Source organism: Neofelis nebulosa, chromosome X (assembly GCF_028018385.1).
Source record: "Neofelis nebulosa isolate mNeoNeb1 chromosome X, mNeoNeb1.pri, whole genome shotgun sequence".
Taxonomy (NCBI): domain Eukaryota; kingdom Metazoa; phylum Chordata; class Mammalia; order Carnivora; family Felidae; genus Neofelis; species Neofelis nebulosa.
Genome location: NC_080800.1, coordinates 111039144 through 111059094, shown reverse-complemented (window position 1 = coordinate 111059094; position 19951 = coordinate 111039144). Strand labels below are relative to the sequence as shown.

The window sequence follows — 19951 nt, the reverse complement described above, 5'->3', positions numbered from 1 at the left end:
GTTTAAACATTGTAAGTAGTCTGGCCACATTTGTGACAAAATGGATCCTCCTCTCAAGGAGGCTCAAAGTGAGCCATTCAGTGCACGCTCGTTTCTACAGTTAGAAAAACCACACAAACACCAGTTGCTATTGGCCGGCCACAGTGATACCCTCGCAATCTGTGAACACCCTGAGGACAAAGGCTTATCTGAGTCACCTCTGTTATCCCAGCGCCTGGCACAGTCAACATTTGTTGGTGGAAGGGGACAAGAATGCCATCCAGCCCCCTGGGAGAGGTGATCTTGGGCACCCTCTCTTGTCCCCATGTCTTCACAGGGTCAAACCGGGCTTGATAGCACATTCCACATACACAAATGGGCAAATCTCAGAAACTGATGCTTGTCAGACCCGGGTATCCTGAATCTTGTTTTGAACAACATGATCGTCATTCCCTTGGGCGATCTCCTGGTGTCCAATGGTTCGCCTTTCTCCACTGTAACATGGGAATCCTGTTACTGGTTTCTAGTCACCTCACAGGATGGTGGAGAGACTCAAAGCAGATATGGAAGCTGGATGTATGAACATCCCTGGGCCTGTGGAGTTCTCCCCAAGTGGGCAGTGACTGGGCATGATCCCCTTTGGAGCCTGTCACTGCTGTTGACATCGAGAATACTGGTGTAGGAACAAATGCTGTCTTTGTCACGAGCTCAGCTACAGGGGCCTCTCCTTCCCTAAGCTGGCAGCTGAGGCTAAGCACTTGAGATCCCTGGGCCAGCTGTTGTGAAGTAAATGCCAGGCAGTAGGTAAGGCAGGATTCAGAACTGGGCAGACAGCCAGGCTAGAGTGAGAGCACAGATGGAGGGGAGGGGGGGGGACACAAAAGTTGGCAAACAAGTATTTTCCAAGGGGGGTTAAAAAATACAATTTTGCTTCTTAAGTAGACAAAGCACCAAAGGGGGCAGGGAGGAGGGCTGCCTAAAAATTCCTGTTTTAACTCACTATCAGCGAAAGAAGATTCTAGTACCAGAAAGGCACTGTGAGCCGTGTTTCCCGAGGAGGCTTGCCTGGGAACACAGAAAGATAGCCACACCCTTTGAAGTTTGCTGGGAGCTTACAAAGGGCAGCGTTGTTTCCACTGAGGAAGAATGATAGCCCCGCATAATGGTGTCCTTCTTCTCCAAACCCCAGACCTTATGTGATGAGGGGCAAGTGAGCCTGCAGGCCCAAGCAAAGGGGGAGGGGGGAATGCTCGGCAAGACACGCATGCTTTTAGCTTGCTTCCGAGTCAACATGGAAGGTCTTCCTAGGAAGATGGTATGGTCCGAGTCAGGAGTCTGGTTCCGCTCTATTCCTAGGAGGACTGCTAAACCATACCAAGATGCCTTGTTCATTTGACGATGGCTGATAAAAATTTCCAGGTGGACATATCTTCCATCATGCTTGATAGACGTCGGTGAAACATGGTGTGAACTTAAAGGTTATAGGGATAAAAGATCATTGAGAAAAAAATGGCTAAACCCATGGTTTTAAATCAGAATGGGAATGGGTAGGATTTCCAGTGCTGGGATTCCTATCGCACCAAAGGGGAAGGTCGGTAGGCTGGCAATAGCTGTCAAAGGCAGCTCGTCCACCAGTTATTAGGAAACAGAGCCCCCAAATTGAGCTTTAACATCACCCTGACCAACTTCAGGATGCCTGTGGTATTGCATCATGCATGCGTATGTCAGGGACCACTTCCAAAATTCTGACTCATTTCCCAGGCCAATGAAACCATGTCAGCATATGAGTTTCATTCCTGGTGTCATCCCAGGGAATTTTTGTCAGCCCTGGTGCCTGGGAATGATTCCATTAGACCTGGGAGGAGCGGTGTGGTGCCATGGCAAGAGCCAGGCGAAGCCCTAAGCTCCAGCCCTAGCTCTGTCGCCAATTAACTGTCATTCCAAGTGAGTCTTTTAACCAATCTGTATCTTGGTTTCTTCAGCGGTTAGAAAGAGACTGTTTAATGAGATGATTTCGTCCCTTCTGGCTTTAAAAATAAAAACGTCTGTTTCTTTGTGCTGAATTTGACAAAAGATCGTTGTGGATATGCAGATCATCTGTTTGATCATTTTTTTTTTTTTTAGATCTGTAAGGAGTCTTGAAGATCATCTAGTCCAACAACCCCTTTGTCGTACAGATGTAGAAACCAAGAGCCAGAGAGGAGAAGGGAGTTGTTCAATTAGTGCAGAATCAAGGTTTAGAGATCAGGTTTCTCGATTCCCAGTCCAGTGCATTTTCCACTACATTTATTTTTAAATCAGAGTAATGCATGAGCATGGTTCAAAAATACCAAATAGTACAAGAGAGCTTGGAACAAAAAACAACAGTTCTCGGCCCCACCCCTAGTCCCACTCCTCAGGGGCAACCATTTTTTTTTTTTTTAACATTTTTTATTTATTTTTGGGACAGAGAGAGACAGAGCATGAACGGGGGAGGGGCAGAGAGAGAGGGAGACACAGAATCGGAAACAGGCTCCAGGCTCCGAGCCATCAGCCCAGAGCCTGACGCGGGGCTCAAACTCACGGACCGCGAGATCGTGACCTGGCTGAAGTCGGACGCTTAACCGACTGCGCCACCCAGGCGCCCCGGGGCAACCATTTTTAACAGATTCTGTTTTCAGTTCATCTGGTGGTTACTTCGGCATCACTAAATAATATGCCTCTACTCCTATTTCTTGGTTTATCCATTTTGGATCTTATCTACTGACTCCCAGCTATAAAAAAAAAAAAAAAGGAGCTCACTTAACATTACTCCCAACCTCCCCTCTTTCCTCCACCTCCCCATGTTTGATAGTGTTATCTTTATGAGATTTTTTTCATTCACTTTTTAAAGTAACATATGGTAAAATTTACTATTTTTGGTGTATAGTTAGTTTTATGAGTTAAGACAAGTATATAAAGTCATGTAACTACCACCACAATCAAGATATAGAACAGTTCATTACCCGCCCTGTCCAAATTTTCCCATGCTGCCTTTTGTAATCAGTCCAGCCTGCTACCCCCAACCCCAGATAACCACTGCCCTGTTTTATGTTGCTATAATTTTGCTTTTTCCAGAATGTGATAGAAATGGAACAATGGAGTATGTGATCTTTTGAGATTGCATCTTTCACTCAGTATAATTACTTTGAGATCCATGCATCAGTAGTTCATTCTTTTGTATTACTGAGTAGTATTCCATTGCATGGATGTACCACAGTTTATGCATTCACCAGGTGAAGGACATTTTGGTTGTTTCCAGTTTGATAGTATTATTTTTAGCCATTCCATTGGCTACCTTTTAAGTTGCAATCGTATTCTTAAACCCATATTTCTTGAGCCATCATCCACTATCTATGAAGTAGATCTTCTTCAGCATAGTAAATGCTTTTGATTGGATTTTAAACATGATACTTTCATTCATTTACACTCGGTTTTAACTCAATTTCATTTGAGGGTGTAACTTTTCATGGGGGTCGGAGGGGTGGATTAAATGCTATCCAGCAGCCCTATTCAGGGCTACAGCTCTTCTAAATGGCTCCTGTAGCATAGACGGCCTTCTCTAGTACCAGACGTGCTTGTTGCTGGGAAGATATACATGTACTTTCTTTTCTGACCATTGCTAACTCAGACAGTAATTTTGGGGAAAAAGACCTTTCTTCATGTGGATTTCAGCTTTTGTCTGTCATGCTTTTTCTGTTCCAGCTGCCTTCACCAGCGAGCACAAAGCCACATTTCAAAGGAGACTGACAAATTATCCCCAGCTGCCAGAAGGAGGTTAGCTTTCTGTGTGTTCTGTGTCCCCCTTCTCCGATAACCAACAGGTTAATTTTCTAAAAGGAACTGACAAAAGCAGAAATTGTCTTTTTACCCCAAATGGTTTTTTTTTTTTGCTCTTTTAAAAGATGTGAATTTGTAATATTCCTCTCCATTCATGCCCAAATGTATGCTGGGAAATACAGCATAAATGATCACAACTGAACGTTTATTATTTGCAAGATTCATATTAATGCATTTTTAAAGTGTTTACCAGAGCCAAATTATTTTTTAAATTTGTTAGCACAGTGTCTTTCCTCAAAGAGTAGCCATTTAAAGACTGAATGATATCAGCCTTGGCTATAGAGATGTGTATGTTGTTCTATTTCACTTGCTTTTTAAACCATCTTTGTGTATGTACCTTATCTACTTAGCATTTACACTGCATAACAGGAGTGAGTCTAATACCTGCACAGTACCCTACACATAATAGGTGCTCAGCAAATGCCTTTTAAATTAAAATGGTCCAAAATAGTGTTATGTATACATGAGGGTGAAGTATTCTGGATTAATGCAATGAAGTAGGCACTCTCGAACACTACTGGGAATGCAAATTGGCACAACTCTCCCACAGGGCACTTTGACGACATGTGCCAAAACCTTAACAATGTTCTTCTTCTTTCACCCAGTTATTATCTTTCTAAGGACTTATCCAAAAAAAAAATAATAATAATAGAGATGCACAAAAAATATATAAATATGAAGAGATTCATTGTAACATCTTTCAAAATAAAGGGAAAGTAGAAGCAGCTTAAAAGTTGTCCTTACTACGAAATTCTATGCAGTAACATTTATACCATGAAATGCTACATAGTTATTTACAATCCTGTTTAGAAGATACGCAGTGAACATACAGTATGATCCCATGTGCGTGCACTCGCTCATGTGTGTGTGTGTGTGTGTGTGTGTGCGCGTAGAAAAAAGAAGACTGAAAAGAAATAAATAGAAATATTAATACGGGTTACCTCTAGGTTGTAGGATTATGAGTGACTTTCATTTTCTAATTTCTGTAATTTCCAAATTCCTTACAATGAGCTTGTATTACATTATAATCTGAAAAATATCTTTTCCACTTGAAAGAAATAAAGACTATTTCTGATAGATTGAGGGCTTATACTAATAAAGCCCTAGCAGTAAGATATGGAACCATTTCTCAAACCAAGATCAACCCTTCAGATGTCACGTGGAAAGTCACAGCAGCGTTTAGTTTTCAGAAAGACAAAATGAAACCCAGAAGTCTCGTGTTTAAGCATTATGAGCCCAAGTTTGGTATTGAAAGGCAAATGTGTTCATCCTTTTCTCTAGGCCTAGTTAGATTTCATCCTTCTCTCTTCTCATCCGCACCCCTTTTTCAACTGTATAGATATGTGGAACAAATGTTGAGCAAACTGGAAATAAATAAAATCCAATGGCTTTAAAATACCACAAAACCCTCCCTTCCTGTGTACTAATGGCTACCTGCCCACTGTACTCCCCAGAGTATAGGGCTGGAATCAGCCAAAATGGAGGCTTTTCTGATTCAAGCGTGAATACTGCAAATGCTCACAAGAGAGAAAAACTTCTGTCCGTAAAGATTGAGACACAACACGTACAACTTTCTCTCTCCCCTGCGTTCTTAGTTTCATACAATATAAACTAGTGAGCTCTGCTGGGGGCAAAAAAAAAAAAAAAAAAAAAAAAAAACTAAGTAAAAAATCATAGAAGGTGATACAGTACGGACTATTCAGAGAAATCTCAGAATCCTAGAGCTTGAAGGAAAACATTCCAACAAGCATAGGGCTCCTTCCAAATACCAGACACTATGCCAGCTTATCTCATAACAACTATCTAGCAATGCATCCCATTTTACAGATGAGGAAATCAAAGCCCAGGGAGGGGTTGTAAATTGCCTTAAATCAGTTTGTTGCCTACAAAGTTTGGGCTAGTCCTACATCTTCTGGAGACTCAGATGAAAAGGGGTTTTCTAGTATAATCTTCTCCTCAGTTCCAAACAGTCCAAATATTTACTGTGCAGTTGTGCTTGGGTATTTTGTTAATAGCTCGGGCTAATCAGGTCCAAAATCAAACTCACAGCCTTCCCCTTGTCTCCCAGTCACCCAGAATCCAAACCAAAATCTGATTGTTTTCTTACTCTCTTTCACCCCACTCTGTAAACAAGTCCTGTCAGTTTTTTCCTTCAAAAAAACCTCCAGATCCTATGCAACCCGTAAGACAACCCAACCTTCACCTCCTTAAGAAATCTCTCATCCGGGAGCAGTTAGCATTTGGTCAGCAGCATTCCTTCATGTGACAAACCTATATTGAGTGTCTACCATACGCCAGGTCCTGAGATGGATAATTCGCTTGTTGTATCTCCCCAACTAGACATTAAAAACTCTGGGAGTCTAGAGTATGAGTTTTTCCACAGCCTTTTACATACCTATTGCAGCTCTGGGCATGTATTGAAGACTTGTTTGTTCAAGAGTAGAACAGATTTAAGGAATCTGTCACCAGCTTGGCAGCTGGAGAACTCTGGGGATGCCTTAATCTGTGGTTCTTCCTCAACATCTCACAAGCTACAAGGGTATGATCCACTCATTCAATGAAGACAGCATATCCAAATGTAGCTTTTTAACACCATACCTTAACAAATAAGTAATGAGATTTAACTAATATGAGATGTGGGATCCTCAAAGTCAACTGGGGACTTCTGCCTCCAAGAAGATGGAGTAGATACACTGTTCCCCATTCCTTCCATTAAGTACAACTAAAAACCCTGGACGTTATATGTAAAACAAACATGAGAAGACCAATAAAGATGCAGAGAAGAAGGCCAACTGGCTAAGGACCTCACGAACCAAAGAATGACATGGTAATGCGTTCAACAATTACTGTTCTATACCACAGGAAAAACTGTGACTCCCACCTCACCCCTGCCAGCAATGGCCAAATGAGGAGCCTGACCTTCTACTCCAACCCGGCAGTAACAGGGCAATATCCCCTCCTTTCCCCTCCCAGAGTAGCATCAGAAAAAAAAAAAAAACCCAGCTAAAACAGGGGGTTTGAATAAGATCCAGGGTTTCATTACATAATACCCAAAATGAACAGTATTCAATTTAAAATCATTCATTACACCGAGAACCAGGAAGATCTCAAACTGAATGAAAAAACACAATCAGTAGATGCCAAAACCAAGATGACAAGGATGTTGGAATTATCTAATGAAGATTTTGAAGCTGCTGTCATAAAAATGCTTTACTCAGCACCTACAAACATGTTTGGAACAAATAAAAAGAAAGTCTCAGCAAAGAACTCTAAAGTCTCAGTAAACAAGAATATACAGAGGAGAACCAAATGGCAATTTTAGAACTGAAGACCTCAGTGGCTAGGCTCAAAAGAACAGAGGAGACAAATGAAAGAATCAGAGAATTTGAAGATATAACAATAGAAATTACGCAGAGAGAAAATAGACTGGAACTCAAATGAATAGTGCTTCAGGAACCGGTGATGCTGTAAGAAAAGACGAAAAAGAGAAAAGCTGAACATCTCCAAATTGGGGGAAAGGTAGAAAAATACATTCAAAAAGTTGAGAGAACCCCAAACAGGATGACTCCAATGCACACTCAGACATATCATAGCCAAACTTCCGAAAACTAAAGACAAAGAAAAAAATCTTGAAAGCAGACAGAGGAGAAAAGATATTACTTACAGGAAAACCATATTTTGAATAAGGAAATTGGCACCTTTTTCAAGTGCTAAACCTGCCAACCCAGAATCCTATATCATGCAAAAGTATCCTTCAGGAATGAAAGGGAAATAATGACATTCTCGGATGAAAAAACTCTAAGAGAATCTGTCACCATCGCACCTACCCTAAATGAGCAGCTAAAGGATGTTCTCTAAACAGAAATGATTAAAAAAAGAAAAGAATTTCTTGGAACATCAGGAAGAAAGAACACAATGAAAATGTGAATAAATTAAATAGACTTTCCTTCCTCTCTTGAGTCTTCAAAATTATGTTTGGTGGTTGAAGCAAAAATTATAACACTGTCTGATTGAGTTTTAAATGCATGTAGAGGAGATATTTAAAATAATTATATTATAAACTGGGGAGGGCAAAGGGACATAAATGAAAGTAAGTTTTCTACACTTCCCCAAACTGGTAAAATAACACCACCATTAGACTGTGATAATTTATGTATATACAATGTAATACCTAAAGGAACCACTAAAATCTATACAAAGATATACACTCAAACCATTACAGATAAATCCAAATGATATTCCAAAAAATATGCAAGTGACCCGCAGGAATGCAGGAAGAAGAAAAACAGAGAAATGAAAAACAGAAAACAAAAAATAAAATGGCAGACACAGACCCTAATATATCAACAATAATGTTAAATGTAAATCATCTAAATGCATCAATTAGAAGACAGAGATTGGCAAAGTGGATAAGAAAAACATCACCCAACAATATGCACTCTAAAAGAAACTCACTTCAAATATAATAATATAGGGAGATTGAGAGTAAAATGATGGAAACACATATCTTATGCAGACATTAATCAAAAGACAGCATGGGTGTCTCTGGCTCTATTAATATCAGATAGGCTTCGGGTTGAAGAAAATTAGCAGAGACAGAGTGGGACATTATATGTGACAATGATATAATGATAAAATGGTCAGCCCATGAGGAAGACATAGCAATGCTAAATGTGTATGTGGCAAACAACTGAGCTGTTTTTGAAGCAAAATATGTGAAGCAAAAACTGATAGAACTGAAAGGAGAAACAGATAAATCCCAATTGCAGGTAGAGATATAAACACCCCTCTCTCCATAATTGATAGAACAGCTAGGCAGAAAACAAAGACATAAAAGAACTTAACAATACCATCAACCAACAGGGTCTAATCGACACTTATAGCACACATTATCCAACACCAGCAAAATACACATTCTTTTCAAGTACCCATGGAACTTGATGGACCACATTCTGCACTATAAAACAAACTTAAACATATTTAGAAGAATTAAAACCACACACAGTGTGTTCTCTGACCATAATGGAATCAAATTAGGAATCAACAACAGAAAGGTAACAGGAACATATCCAAATACTTGAAATTAAATGACATACTTCTAAATAATCCACAGGTCAAAGAGGAAGTCTCGAGAGAAATAAAAAACACGTTGAACTAAATTTCAAATAAGAACGCAACATTTCAGGGGCACCCGGGTGGCTTAGTCGGTTAAGCATCTAACTCTTGATTTTGGCTCAGGTCATGATCTCACACAGTTCGTGAGTTTGAGCCCTGTGTCAGACTCCACACTGTCAGTGCGGAGCCTGTTTGGGATTCTCTTTCTCACTCTCAATCTCTCTCTCTCAATAAGTAAATAAACTTTAAAAATGCAACATTTCAAAATGTGCGGGACACAGCAAAAGCCATGCTGAGAGGGAAATTTATAGCACTAAATACATACATTAGAAAAGAGGAAAGGTCTGAAATCAGTAAATCTAAGCTCCCACCTCTAGAACCTGGAAAAAGAAGAGCAAAACAAACACAAAGGAAACAGAAGGGAGGAAAAACCATAAAGAGCAGAAATCAGTAACATTGAAAAGAGGAAGACAATAAAGAAAATCAATGAAACAAAAAGCCATTCCTTTCTAAAAATCAATAAAATCAACAGATTTCTAGCAAGACTGACAAAGATAAAAGAGAGAACAAATAACCAGTATCAGGCCAAAACAGAAGATATTACTATCGACCCTGCAGACATCAAAAGGATAATAGGGGACTCTGAAAAGCACAAGCTACCACACTCACCAAAAATAAATATAGTTAGTAGCCCTATAACTATTAAGCAAGTTAAATCCATAATTTGAAAGCTCCCCCAAAAGAAATCCCTAGGCCCGGATGGTTTCACAAAGAATTCTACCAAACATTTGAAGAAAAAGTAATGGCCATTATACATAATCTCTTCCAGAAATTAGAAGTAGTGGGAACATTTCCTATTCATTTCATGAAGCTAATATTACTCTGGTACCAAAACCAAAGCTAGTGTGAGAAAACTACAGATTAGTATCCCTCATAAATATAGATGCAAAAAATTCTTAACAAAATATTAATAGCATATATTCAGCAACACAAAGGAATTATATGCCATGACCAAGTGGGGTTTATTCCAAATATGCAAGTCTGGTTCAATATTCAAAAATTAATCAATGTAAACCACCATATTAACAAGCGAAAGAAGAAATATGACATGATTGCATCCATTGATGCAGAAAAGGCACTTGGCGAAAGTTAACATCCATTCCTGATACAAATCTCTCAGCAAATGAGGAATGGAGGGGAACTTCCTCAACTTGATAGAGGGTGTCGACAAAAATACCTACAGCTAACATTACATTTAATGATAAAAAAACTGAATGCTTTCATCCTAAGAACAGGAAGAAGGCAGGCATGTCCACTCTTACCACCATATTCAACATAATGCTGGAAGTTCTAGCCAGTACAATAGGGTCAGAAACGAAAATAGAAGGCATACAGATTAGAAAGGAAGAAATGAAACTTTTCCTATTAGGTGATAACATGATTATCTATATAGATAATTCCAAGGAATCTATTTTTAAAACTTCTAGAACTAATAAGTGAGTTCAGCAAGGTCACAGGATAAAAGATAAACATATAAAAATCAATTATATTTCTATATAAATGCAATTAATACATGGACACCAGGATCAAAAGTACAATACCATTTGTAATTGCCAAAAAAAAAAACAAACACTTGGATATATCTAACACAATATACACAAGACTTATATGCTGAGGGGCGCCTGGGTGGCTCAGTCAGTTAAGCATCTGACTCGTGGTTTCGACTCAGGTCATGCTCTCACGGTTCGTAAGTTCAAGTCCCGCATCAGGCTCTGTGCTGACAGTGCAGAGCCTGCTTGGGATTCTCCCCCCTCCCTCTCTCTCTGCCCCTCCCCTGCGCTCTCTCTCTCTCTCTCTCTCTCAAATGAATAAACTTAAAAAAAAGACTTACATGTTGAAAACCACAGAATGCTAATGAAAGAATAAAAGATCTAAAAAAATAGACATAGCACATTCATGGGTTTGAAGACACAGCATAGTAAAACTATCAGTCTCCCCAAATTGGTATACAGGTTTCACATAATTCCTACTCAAAATCCTGGCAAGACTTTTGTTGGATTTTATCTAAAATTTATACAGAAAGTCAAAGGAACTAGAATAGCTAAATTTTAAAAAAGAATGAAGTAGGAGGAATCAGTTGGCCCTATTATCTATCTATAGTCTGTGTAGTATTGGCAGGAGAATAAACACACAGACCAATAGAACAGAATAGAATCCATAAATAGACTTACATAAATATGCCCAACTGATTTTTTAAAGTACAGATGCAGTTCAATGAAGGAAAGATAGATTTTTTGACAAACAGTACTGGAGAAATTGGATATCCATAGGCTAACAGAAAAAAAAAAAAACAAACCTGGTAGTAGTCAGGGTTCTCTTGAGAAACAGAACCCAGAGAGAGGGAGGAAGGAAACGAGGCAGGGGGAGAGAGAGAGAGAGACTAGAGAAAGAAAGAGAGATTTATTTTTAAGAGATTGGCTCATGTGATCGTGGAAGCTGGTAAGTCCAAATCTTCAGGATAGGCCAGCAGGCTGGAGACCCAGGGAAACACTGATGTTGAAGCTAAAGTCCAAAGGCAGTCTGCTGGAGAATTCCCTCTTCCTTAGGAGAGGTCAGTCTTTTTCTTAAGGCCTTGACCCGATTAGTTGAGGTCCACCTATATTAAGGAGGGTAATCTGCCTTATTAAAAGTCTCCTGAATTAAATGTTAATCTTTTCTTTATTTTTTTTAAATTTTTTTTAACGTTTATTTATTTTTGAGACAGAGAGAGACAGAGCATGAACGGGGGAGGGCAAAGAGAGAGGGAGACACAGAACCGGAAGCAGGCTCCAGGCTCTGAGCCATCAGCCCAGAGCCCGATGCGGGGCTCGAACTCACAGACTGCGAGATCGTGACCTGAGCTGAAGTCGGACGCTTAACTGACTGAGCCACCCAGGCGCCCCTTAATCTTTTCTTTAAAAAAAAAAAAACCTTCACAGCAACATCTAGGTGTTTCACCAAATATCTGGGTACTGTAGCCTAGCCAAGTTGATACATAATTAACTGTCACAAACTTCGTCCTAAGTCTCATACCTTATACAAAAATTAACTCAAACTGGGTCATGGACTTAAATGTAAAAAACTATGAAACTTGAAAAACATAGGAGAAAATCTTCAGGATCTAGGGCTAGGCAAAATTCATAGACTTGATCCCAAAAGCATCACGTATAAAAGGAAAAATCAATAAATTAGACCTGATCAAAACTGAAAACTTTTGCTCTGTGAAAACCTTGGTAAGAGGATACAAGGACAAGCTACAAAGTGGGCAAATGTATTTGCAAACCATATATCTGACAAATGACTCCTATATGAAGACCTTTAAAAAACTCAACAGTATAAAAACAATCCAATCAGAAAATGAGCCAAGGACATGAAGAGACTTTCCAGCAAAGAGGAAATATAGATGGTAAATACATGAAAAGATGGTCGCTATCATTAACCATTAGGGAAATGCAAAGGTGGACCCCAATGAAGTGTTACTTCACACCGATTAGAACAGCTAAAACAAAAAATAGTGACAATACCAAGAGCTGGCGAGAATGTAGAGAAACCAGATCTCTCAGGCACTGTTGGTGGGAATGTGAAACGCTGCAGCCACCCTGGAAAATAGTTTGGCAGTTTCTTATAAAACTAAACATGCAATTACCATAGGACCCAGCAATCATGCTCCTGGGCATTTATCCCAGAGAAATGAAAACTTATGTCCACACAGAATCTTATACATGAATGTTTATAGCAGCTTTCTTTGTAATAGCCAAAAACTGAAAACAACCGAAATGTCCTTCAATAGGTGAATAATTAAACAAATTGTGGTATGATGAAAAGGAATGGCCACCAAGTCGGATGGATCTCAAGGGTATTATCCCGAGTGGCAAAATTGTTTGCAAGAAGATCTCCATCCCTCACTCTCTACCCCTCACCCCCACCCCCCCAGTTGCAAACATTCTAGATTCAGTTCCCTAGGATTTAAAAGACGAATTAGCCAAAAGAAGCACCCCAAGTGATTTCAGCTTTGTGGCAATCTCTAAGGCAATGTTTCTTATATATTATCATTATCATCCCTCATCTACAAGACATACACATCCAAGATGTCAGGATTTTCATGCTATGAGATCCTGCTTCTTTTGACTCATTTTCAAAGATGAAAGATGGATGGGGCGCCTGGCTGGCCCAGTTGGAAGGGCATGAGACTCTTGATCTCGGGGTCTTGAGTTCAAGTCCCACGTTGGATGTAGAGATCACTAAATTAATTAATTAACTAACTTTAAAAAAAAAAAAAAGATGAAATACAAAGACCCACCTGAATTGTGCTGAGATGAAGGGAGAAAATGATGGCCAGTAGCAGCACAGGAAGAAGAGTAGCAGGAAAGAAGGGAAGATAAAACCAAAAGAGTTGCAGGGACAGGATTGTGTTGACCTGTGCTCCAGCTCTGTAGCTTTGGTCTTAGACATTCCACTGACACGTGCTCGCTATCTTCCCCATCTGCAGCCCCAGTTCTGAGTCTGCAAGCTGATATGGAAATGTCTTTTCTTCAGGGAAGCCTTGCCAGGCCCCAAGACTGGGTTAGATCCCTGTGTTATACACTCTCATAACACTTGAACCTAAGCTTGGTGTCGTTTATCACAGTTGTAATGACATGTTTTGAGATTAACTATCTGATGTTATATAATGATGTGTGAGTTTTTCTATTTAATGTGTCTCTGACTTGGGACTGCAAACTCTATTAGCATAGGAACCCTGTCTCGGTTAACATTTTTTTTAAAGTTTATTTATTTGTTTAATCTCTACACCCAACATGGGGCTCAAACCCATGACCGCGAGATCAAGAGTTGCATGCTCTTCCAACTGAGCCAGCCAAATGCCCTGTGTCTTAGTTCACTTTTATATATTCCAGTACCTAAAACAGTGCTGGTCTGGAGAAGGTGCTCAGTACATATTTGTTGGATGAGTGAAAGGGAGGTAACAAGACCCAGATTGAATTAAGCATAGTTACTTAAAATCATATTAAGGAATATAAACTTTGATTTGTATTTATTTTCTGTCTTACAAAAATAGGAAAAACATTACTTACCCCACTTACCACATCAGATAAGACTGAGTAGATATGAAAATGCTCTGGAGTAAAAAGCACTGTTCAACGACATGGGCTAATACTAATAAAGTGATGGCTTCATACCCTTTGAGCTTTGCAGGCCCATTGCACATTCTTTGAGGCATGAAATCCAAGCTGTGGATGTGTGAGGAAAATGTGGACATCAGTGCTCGTGTGGCCATCACTGGGGGGTTCTTTCCACCCACCAAGGATCCCTCCAACCCCTCCAGTAGAGCCCAAGGGTTGGTGTAATCATTTGCTAGTTCAGAGTGCCTGTCCAGGTTAAATAAGGACTGGTACGTATCAAAAATTATGGTTTCTATGACCTATATTTATTTCCCCCAAGGGAAGAACTGAGTTAGTTGCAAGACCACAGAACTCTCCTTTAGATTTTGATCTTAGGATCCAAATGCTGTCCATCAGGCTTCTCCAGATTTTCCATTCCCTGTCACTCACATTGGAGCCCTCCCCACCAGCCAGTAAGGAAGCACAGATTCTCCCAACGGGAGGGAGGGGGGAGGAGTCACATGTTACACGTCAGTACATTTCAGGGACAAGCCCAACCTGTTTAGCCTTTGACACATAAGCTTGGCTTTTCTTCTCAATATCCCATGATTCAGCCCCAGGCCACCTAGGCTTCCCCCATGCCCTAGTCCCTTAGGAGAAACAAGGTCCTTGCTGGCTGAATTCCACATTCGGTCCCCAAGTTACAGTGCACACTGTAACTCCCCACAGCCAGCTGACACCAGAGCTGTTGCTCAACCCTCCCTGTTCCCACGCCTGTGGTGCTTGAATTAGCTTCTCCCTGCACCCCCCCCCCCAACCCCGACTAAGTCAACCTCTTCCCAAGCTCCTCTTCTGCTTTTCTGCTGTTCTTAACTGAATCCATCCCAGGTTTCTCCTCACCTTCTCCAGCCCGAGCTCTCTGTGTCCTTGAGTATTCCCCGGGCCCCCTTTTCCTTTGCTGACCAGATGACAGTGGTTTTCAGCGAAATAGCTAGAGCTGGGAGTGACGAATCAAATCATACTCGACGACGATCTATGCGAGGCCATTTTATGCTACTTTTCTACGTGCACACTTTTTGTGTATGAACCTTATTCCAAGTGCTCTGGAAAAAAAAAATACAAGCGCCAGAGCCTTATACATTGGGCTTTTCTAGGCTCAACTGCATTTTTGTAAGCAAGGAAAAAAGTGTATCAGTTCTTAAAACCAAGAAATACGTTGGCAGTTGAATGAAGTGAGAGAAAAGGATAATTGGGAAGCATCTGGCTGGCGCCACCCCTCACCCCTGGCCCCTTTCTGTGGTGTGCCTGGGCCCTCTCTTTATGAAACTGTCCGAGAGAACCAAGGGGTTTATCCTGTTGGGACCCACGAGGGGAGGCTTCATGAGAGAGGTATCTTCCATGACTTCTGGGGGAGGGAGAACCAGCTCTGAAGCCATCTCACCAGGGCCTCAGCCCTGGTCACTTGCTAGGATGTGACCCACAGGCACGAGTGATGTAAACTCTCTGGGCCTCGGTTTCCTTCTAACACGGGGATGATAACAGTGCCCACCTGAGAATGTCCTGGACGGTAAATGAGGCAAGCCTCGTAAAGCCCTGGGTGCTGTGCTTGGCATATTGTAAGTGCTCAATAAATGTGAGTGAGGAGGAGTGGGGGGCGGGGGGAAGAAGGAGAAGGAGAAAGTGAGGAGATGACCTTGGATTCCACCAAATCAAAGGGGCCTGGCCACCCCTCTGTCTCCTTCCCCTGCTCCCCTCCCTCGACTCAAGGCTCCCTGCCTTTACCGGCCAAGACTGTGCTCCTGGGTACAATGTCACTCTCACCCTCCTGCAATGACCAAATCGCTTTGAGGCGGATGCTGTGCATTTTTGCAGATGAAGCCTGAGCTTGTGTTGGCTTATGGCGAATTTTAAAATTTCGAAGATTATGAGCTTGTTTACTAAATAAATATGTGCATTTGGATCTGTCACGTCCTCCCTTACAGATGCCTTGTCCCCCCTCCCGTTGCTGTGGGCTCCAGAAGCAGGGAAGGGGGGGGCAGTGGGGTGTGAAAATGCCAGTTGTTGGTCTTCTTGGACCCAAAAATTATTTACAGAGCTCAGGATTTATAGTCAGGAAGGAGTTCTTTTTTTTTTTTTTTTAACAGAAATGGGCAAATCCTAGATACTCTGTGTATACAAACCTCCTTTCCAAAAGTTATGGAAGGACATTTTAACTTTAAATGAGTGCCCTGTTGGTGATACATTCTCACTGCTAAGTTCCATCACAACGTGGCCTTGAGGGGAAGGTCACACGGAAATTGCCACCTTTGGGTCCTGAAATCCCCCAGCAATGCTGTGCCTCCGGAAGTAGGCAGAGGTCCTTCTCTGTGCCTGTGGTTCATTCTCCCACCCCTTTTGCATCTAATGTCAAAGCATAAGCCGGTAACATATACCGAGGGATAGAATTCAACCCAGGGTCAAGTCACCTTGAACAGTTCTGTACAGAAGTCCAACTTTCAATTCTACCCCCCATGGAAGTTGTCCCCTCCTGCAGCTGCTCTCCACCAGCTGCCTGGCCAGCTGCTATGAGGCCCAAATTACCTCCACCTCCGGGTCCCATCCACACACTCCCTGGGGCTCGTTCGCCTGGCCCATGAGCTGGAATTGCCCATATCGGAAGTCAGCCCTGGTTTTCTCCAGTATTTTTTATTTTCACAAAAAAGGGCAACTTCTAGACACCCCACACTCTCAGCACATGGGAGATGAGATAAAACAAAAGCTTGCTGAATCAGACCCCAAGAACCAAATCGAGCCAGAGATGATGTGAGCGTGGAACCAATCAGGAAGTTACATGTGTTCAAAAGGACTGGCTTAATGGGTCTCTTTAAAATATATATATATTTTACTTTTAATCGCATCATGTAGGGTAGAACCCTCACACTCCTTTTCCAATTCCTTGTTGGGTTTTTTTTTTTTTTTGGTGGGGGGGAGATGTTTTGCCTGCTTTCATGTGCCATGTGTAGAATTTGTGGGTAACCAGAGGTTGGGTACGAAAACGAGGCTGGGAGCTCACAGGGAAAACAAGAGGTAAAGAATTAAGGATTCAGGATCCAAATCACTGTTGCTACTGTGTTGAGAGGTTGTCACACAGGCAATTAAGTGTTTATTAATTTCCCAGCAATGTAGTTTGAAAATCAGCACATCAAATAAAATATTTAACACCCAGGAAAAGCCAAATGCATATTCTGCATGTGTGTCCCTAAGTGGTATTTTTATGGAAGGAAACCTTATTTGAAACAAATGTCAGAACACAAGTCGAGCTTATGAAAGGCGCTGAGAAACCACAGCACATAAGGTTTTAAATGTGGCCCATAAAAAGCATCACCCTCGGCCTCAGTCCTGTCCGTGGTCAGCATGTGTATCTGAAGCATGTGTTCATCTACCTGTGTGTACAGGTGTCTGTACTCATTTGCGTATGTTTCACAGCCAGACCAGGTGGTCAGGTTGCTTCCGTGTGTAAAAGACAAATGGAAGTGGACCAGTGGATCCGTCCCTTCGCACCCGACTGCGTGGTCTCGGGACGAGGAAGGAATCTCAAAATGGTGGAAGGGGTTGTATCTGGAGATCCCTTGAGGAGCTCGCTGAGACCAGTCTGAGAATGAAGCTGTTTTCTGCCCACAGCAGAGAGACACAAGGGCCCTAGCCCCAAAGTGGGAAGCCCTGATCCAGCCTCAAGCCTCTGTCTGGGTATCTTGAAGGGTATTGCATGTAGCCTGTACAAGAGAAAGGAGAGATTCGGGGTTGGTCACGGTCCACGACCAGGGGAGGCCCCCGAGACAGGGATGGTGTGCAGGCCGAGTCGGGGAGAGCTTGCCATTTCTTTCTCTCCTTTCCCGGATGCCTGCCTGCCACCTCGCTTTTTTCATTCATTTGTACATACATTCCTCAAGTATTTACCGAACACCTATTTCAGGCATACGCCTGGGCTCGCCAGGGCAGGAGTATACAGAAGACGTTTGTTTTCTCCTCTCCCTCTCAATGGTTCTTCTCTCCTTCTCTCCCCCCATAATTCAGTGGTAACAGGGGTGGACGGAGGAATATCCAAAATTCATCCCTGTAGGAGATGTCTGTGCCAGGAATTTCCGGCAACCCCCAAGGAGAGTGGCAGATTGATGGCACTAACAAGGGGGTGGAGGGAGGTGGCGGCGGGGGTGGGGGGGTGGAAGGAAGCCTGTAGCCAGGCCGTCTGCCCAAGCCTATTCTATAGTTCCCATTTATCGGGCCCTTGCTCTGTGCCAGGCCCCATACGTGCAGTTTCCCATACCTCGTTCAATCCCCCAGACCACAAGGTATTTGTTACAACTGGCCCTGCTTTAGACGAGGAAACTGAAGCCAGGAAGGGGAAGTGACTTGCCCAAGGTCACACAGCTAGGAAGTGACAGAGCCTCATATCTCCAACTCCCAGGCCTTTGAAAAACTCAGGTGTGGTTTAGACTTCAGCACAAAAATAGCTGAGGAACTTCCAAAATGTGCTGGGAAATCTGTTTCAATGCAGTTGCTTGAGTTTCTATATTCAACAGTAGTAAGTTTGTGGCGCCTGGGTGGCTCTGTCGGTTAAGCGTCTGACTTCAGCTCAGGTCATGATCTCGCAGTTTGTGAGTTCGAGCCCCGTGTCAGACTCTGAGCAGATGGCTTCAGATTCTGTGTCTCCCTTTCTATCTGCCCCTCCCACGCTCACGCTATCTCTTCCTCTCTCTCTCTCTCTCTCTCTCTCTCAAAAATTAATAAACATTAAATTTAAAAAAAAAACAATAATAATTTTAACAATAGCTAATATTTGTTGAGTGTTCCCATGTCAGGAACTCTACAAGACAGTTTTAGACTCATGGTCTTATGTAATCATCACACAAAGCTCTGAAGAATTATTATTATTATTATTATCCTCATTTTACAAATGAGGAAGACAAAGCTTAGAAAGTAATATGCCCAAGGTTCCACAGCTAGTAAAACCAGGGCAGTTTCATCCACGTCTCTGTGACACATCAAAGCCACTTAGCTACTATGACTGTCCTGCCTTAAACCCACCAGGACCTCATTACTTTCAAATAATGACTTCCTACTCACTCCTTTTCTGTCTGTATAACAGTTTCACCCAATTGTGCTCTATAAGGTGAGCTAAGTCATTGTCTCCTCCATAACCTCCTCACCAAGACCACTTATCATCCCCAATATCCAATTAGCCCAACCTGAGGTCCCAGGGATGTGTCCATACAGGAGCATTAAGAACCAGAACATTACAAGCACCAAATTTCCAGTCACCCTTATAGGTTCATGGAATCTTAAGAAGGTGGCAAAATAAAGCCATAAGTTCTTAAATTTAGAAGTAATAAATGCTACTTAAAACTTGATTTAAATTTTTTAATGTGTATTTATTGTTGAGAGACAGAGACAGAGCATGAGCATGGGAGGGGCAGAGAGAGGGAGACACAGAATCCGAAGGAGGCTCCAGGCTCTGAGCTGTTGGCACAGAGCCCCACGCGGGGCTTAAACCCACAAACTGTGAGATCATGACCTCAGCCGAAGTCGAACGCTTAACCGACTAAACCACCCAGGCACCCCTACTTAAAACTTGATTAAAAAAAAAAATACCCCCCCCCAGGTCTACAAACTCCCACAAGCAGAATCTCAAAGAGGGAGACAAGAGAGAAGTCTTCCTCTCTGAAAATCAGTTTATTTTATAAATAATGATAAGGTGGCCCTTTTGAGAGTGTTGCTTATCTAAGAGACTCAGAATCTAAAGGTACCTCATACTGATAAATGAACGTATCCCTTGAAAAAGACCATCCTTTATACTTCTTTAATCCTTCATTCTCTTTCCCCCT

At 41.8% G+C, this 19951-nt stretch overlaps 1 protein-coding gene across 2 annotated transcripts in view; it reads left to right on the top strand.

The window, feature by feature from the left end:
- The window catches only part of LOC131503223 (PABIR family member 2), a 204211-nt gene that overhangs the window by 171562 nt on the left and 12698 nt on the right, over positions 1–19951 (top strand). The window contains exon 10 of one of the 2 annotated variants that reach the window (XM_058714814.1): positions 3703–3774. The exons of the other annotated variant lie outside the window; for it this stretch is intronic. Coding sequence (XP_058570797.1) covers positions 3703–3774 — 72 coding nt within the window. The remainder of the gene's footprint in view (positions 1–3702; positions 3775–19951) is intronic. 2 annotated transcript variants of the gene reach the window in all.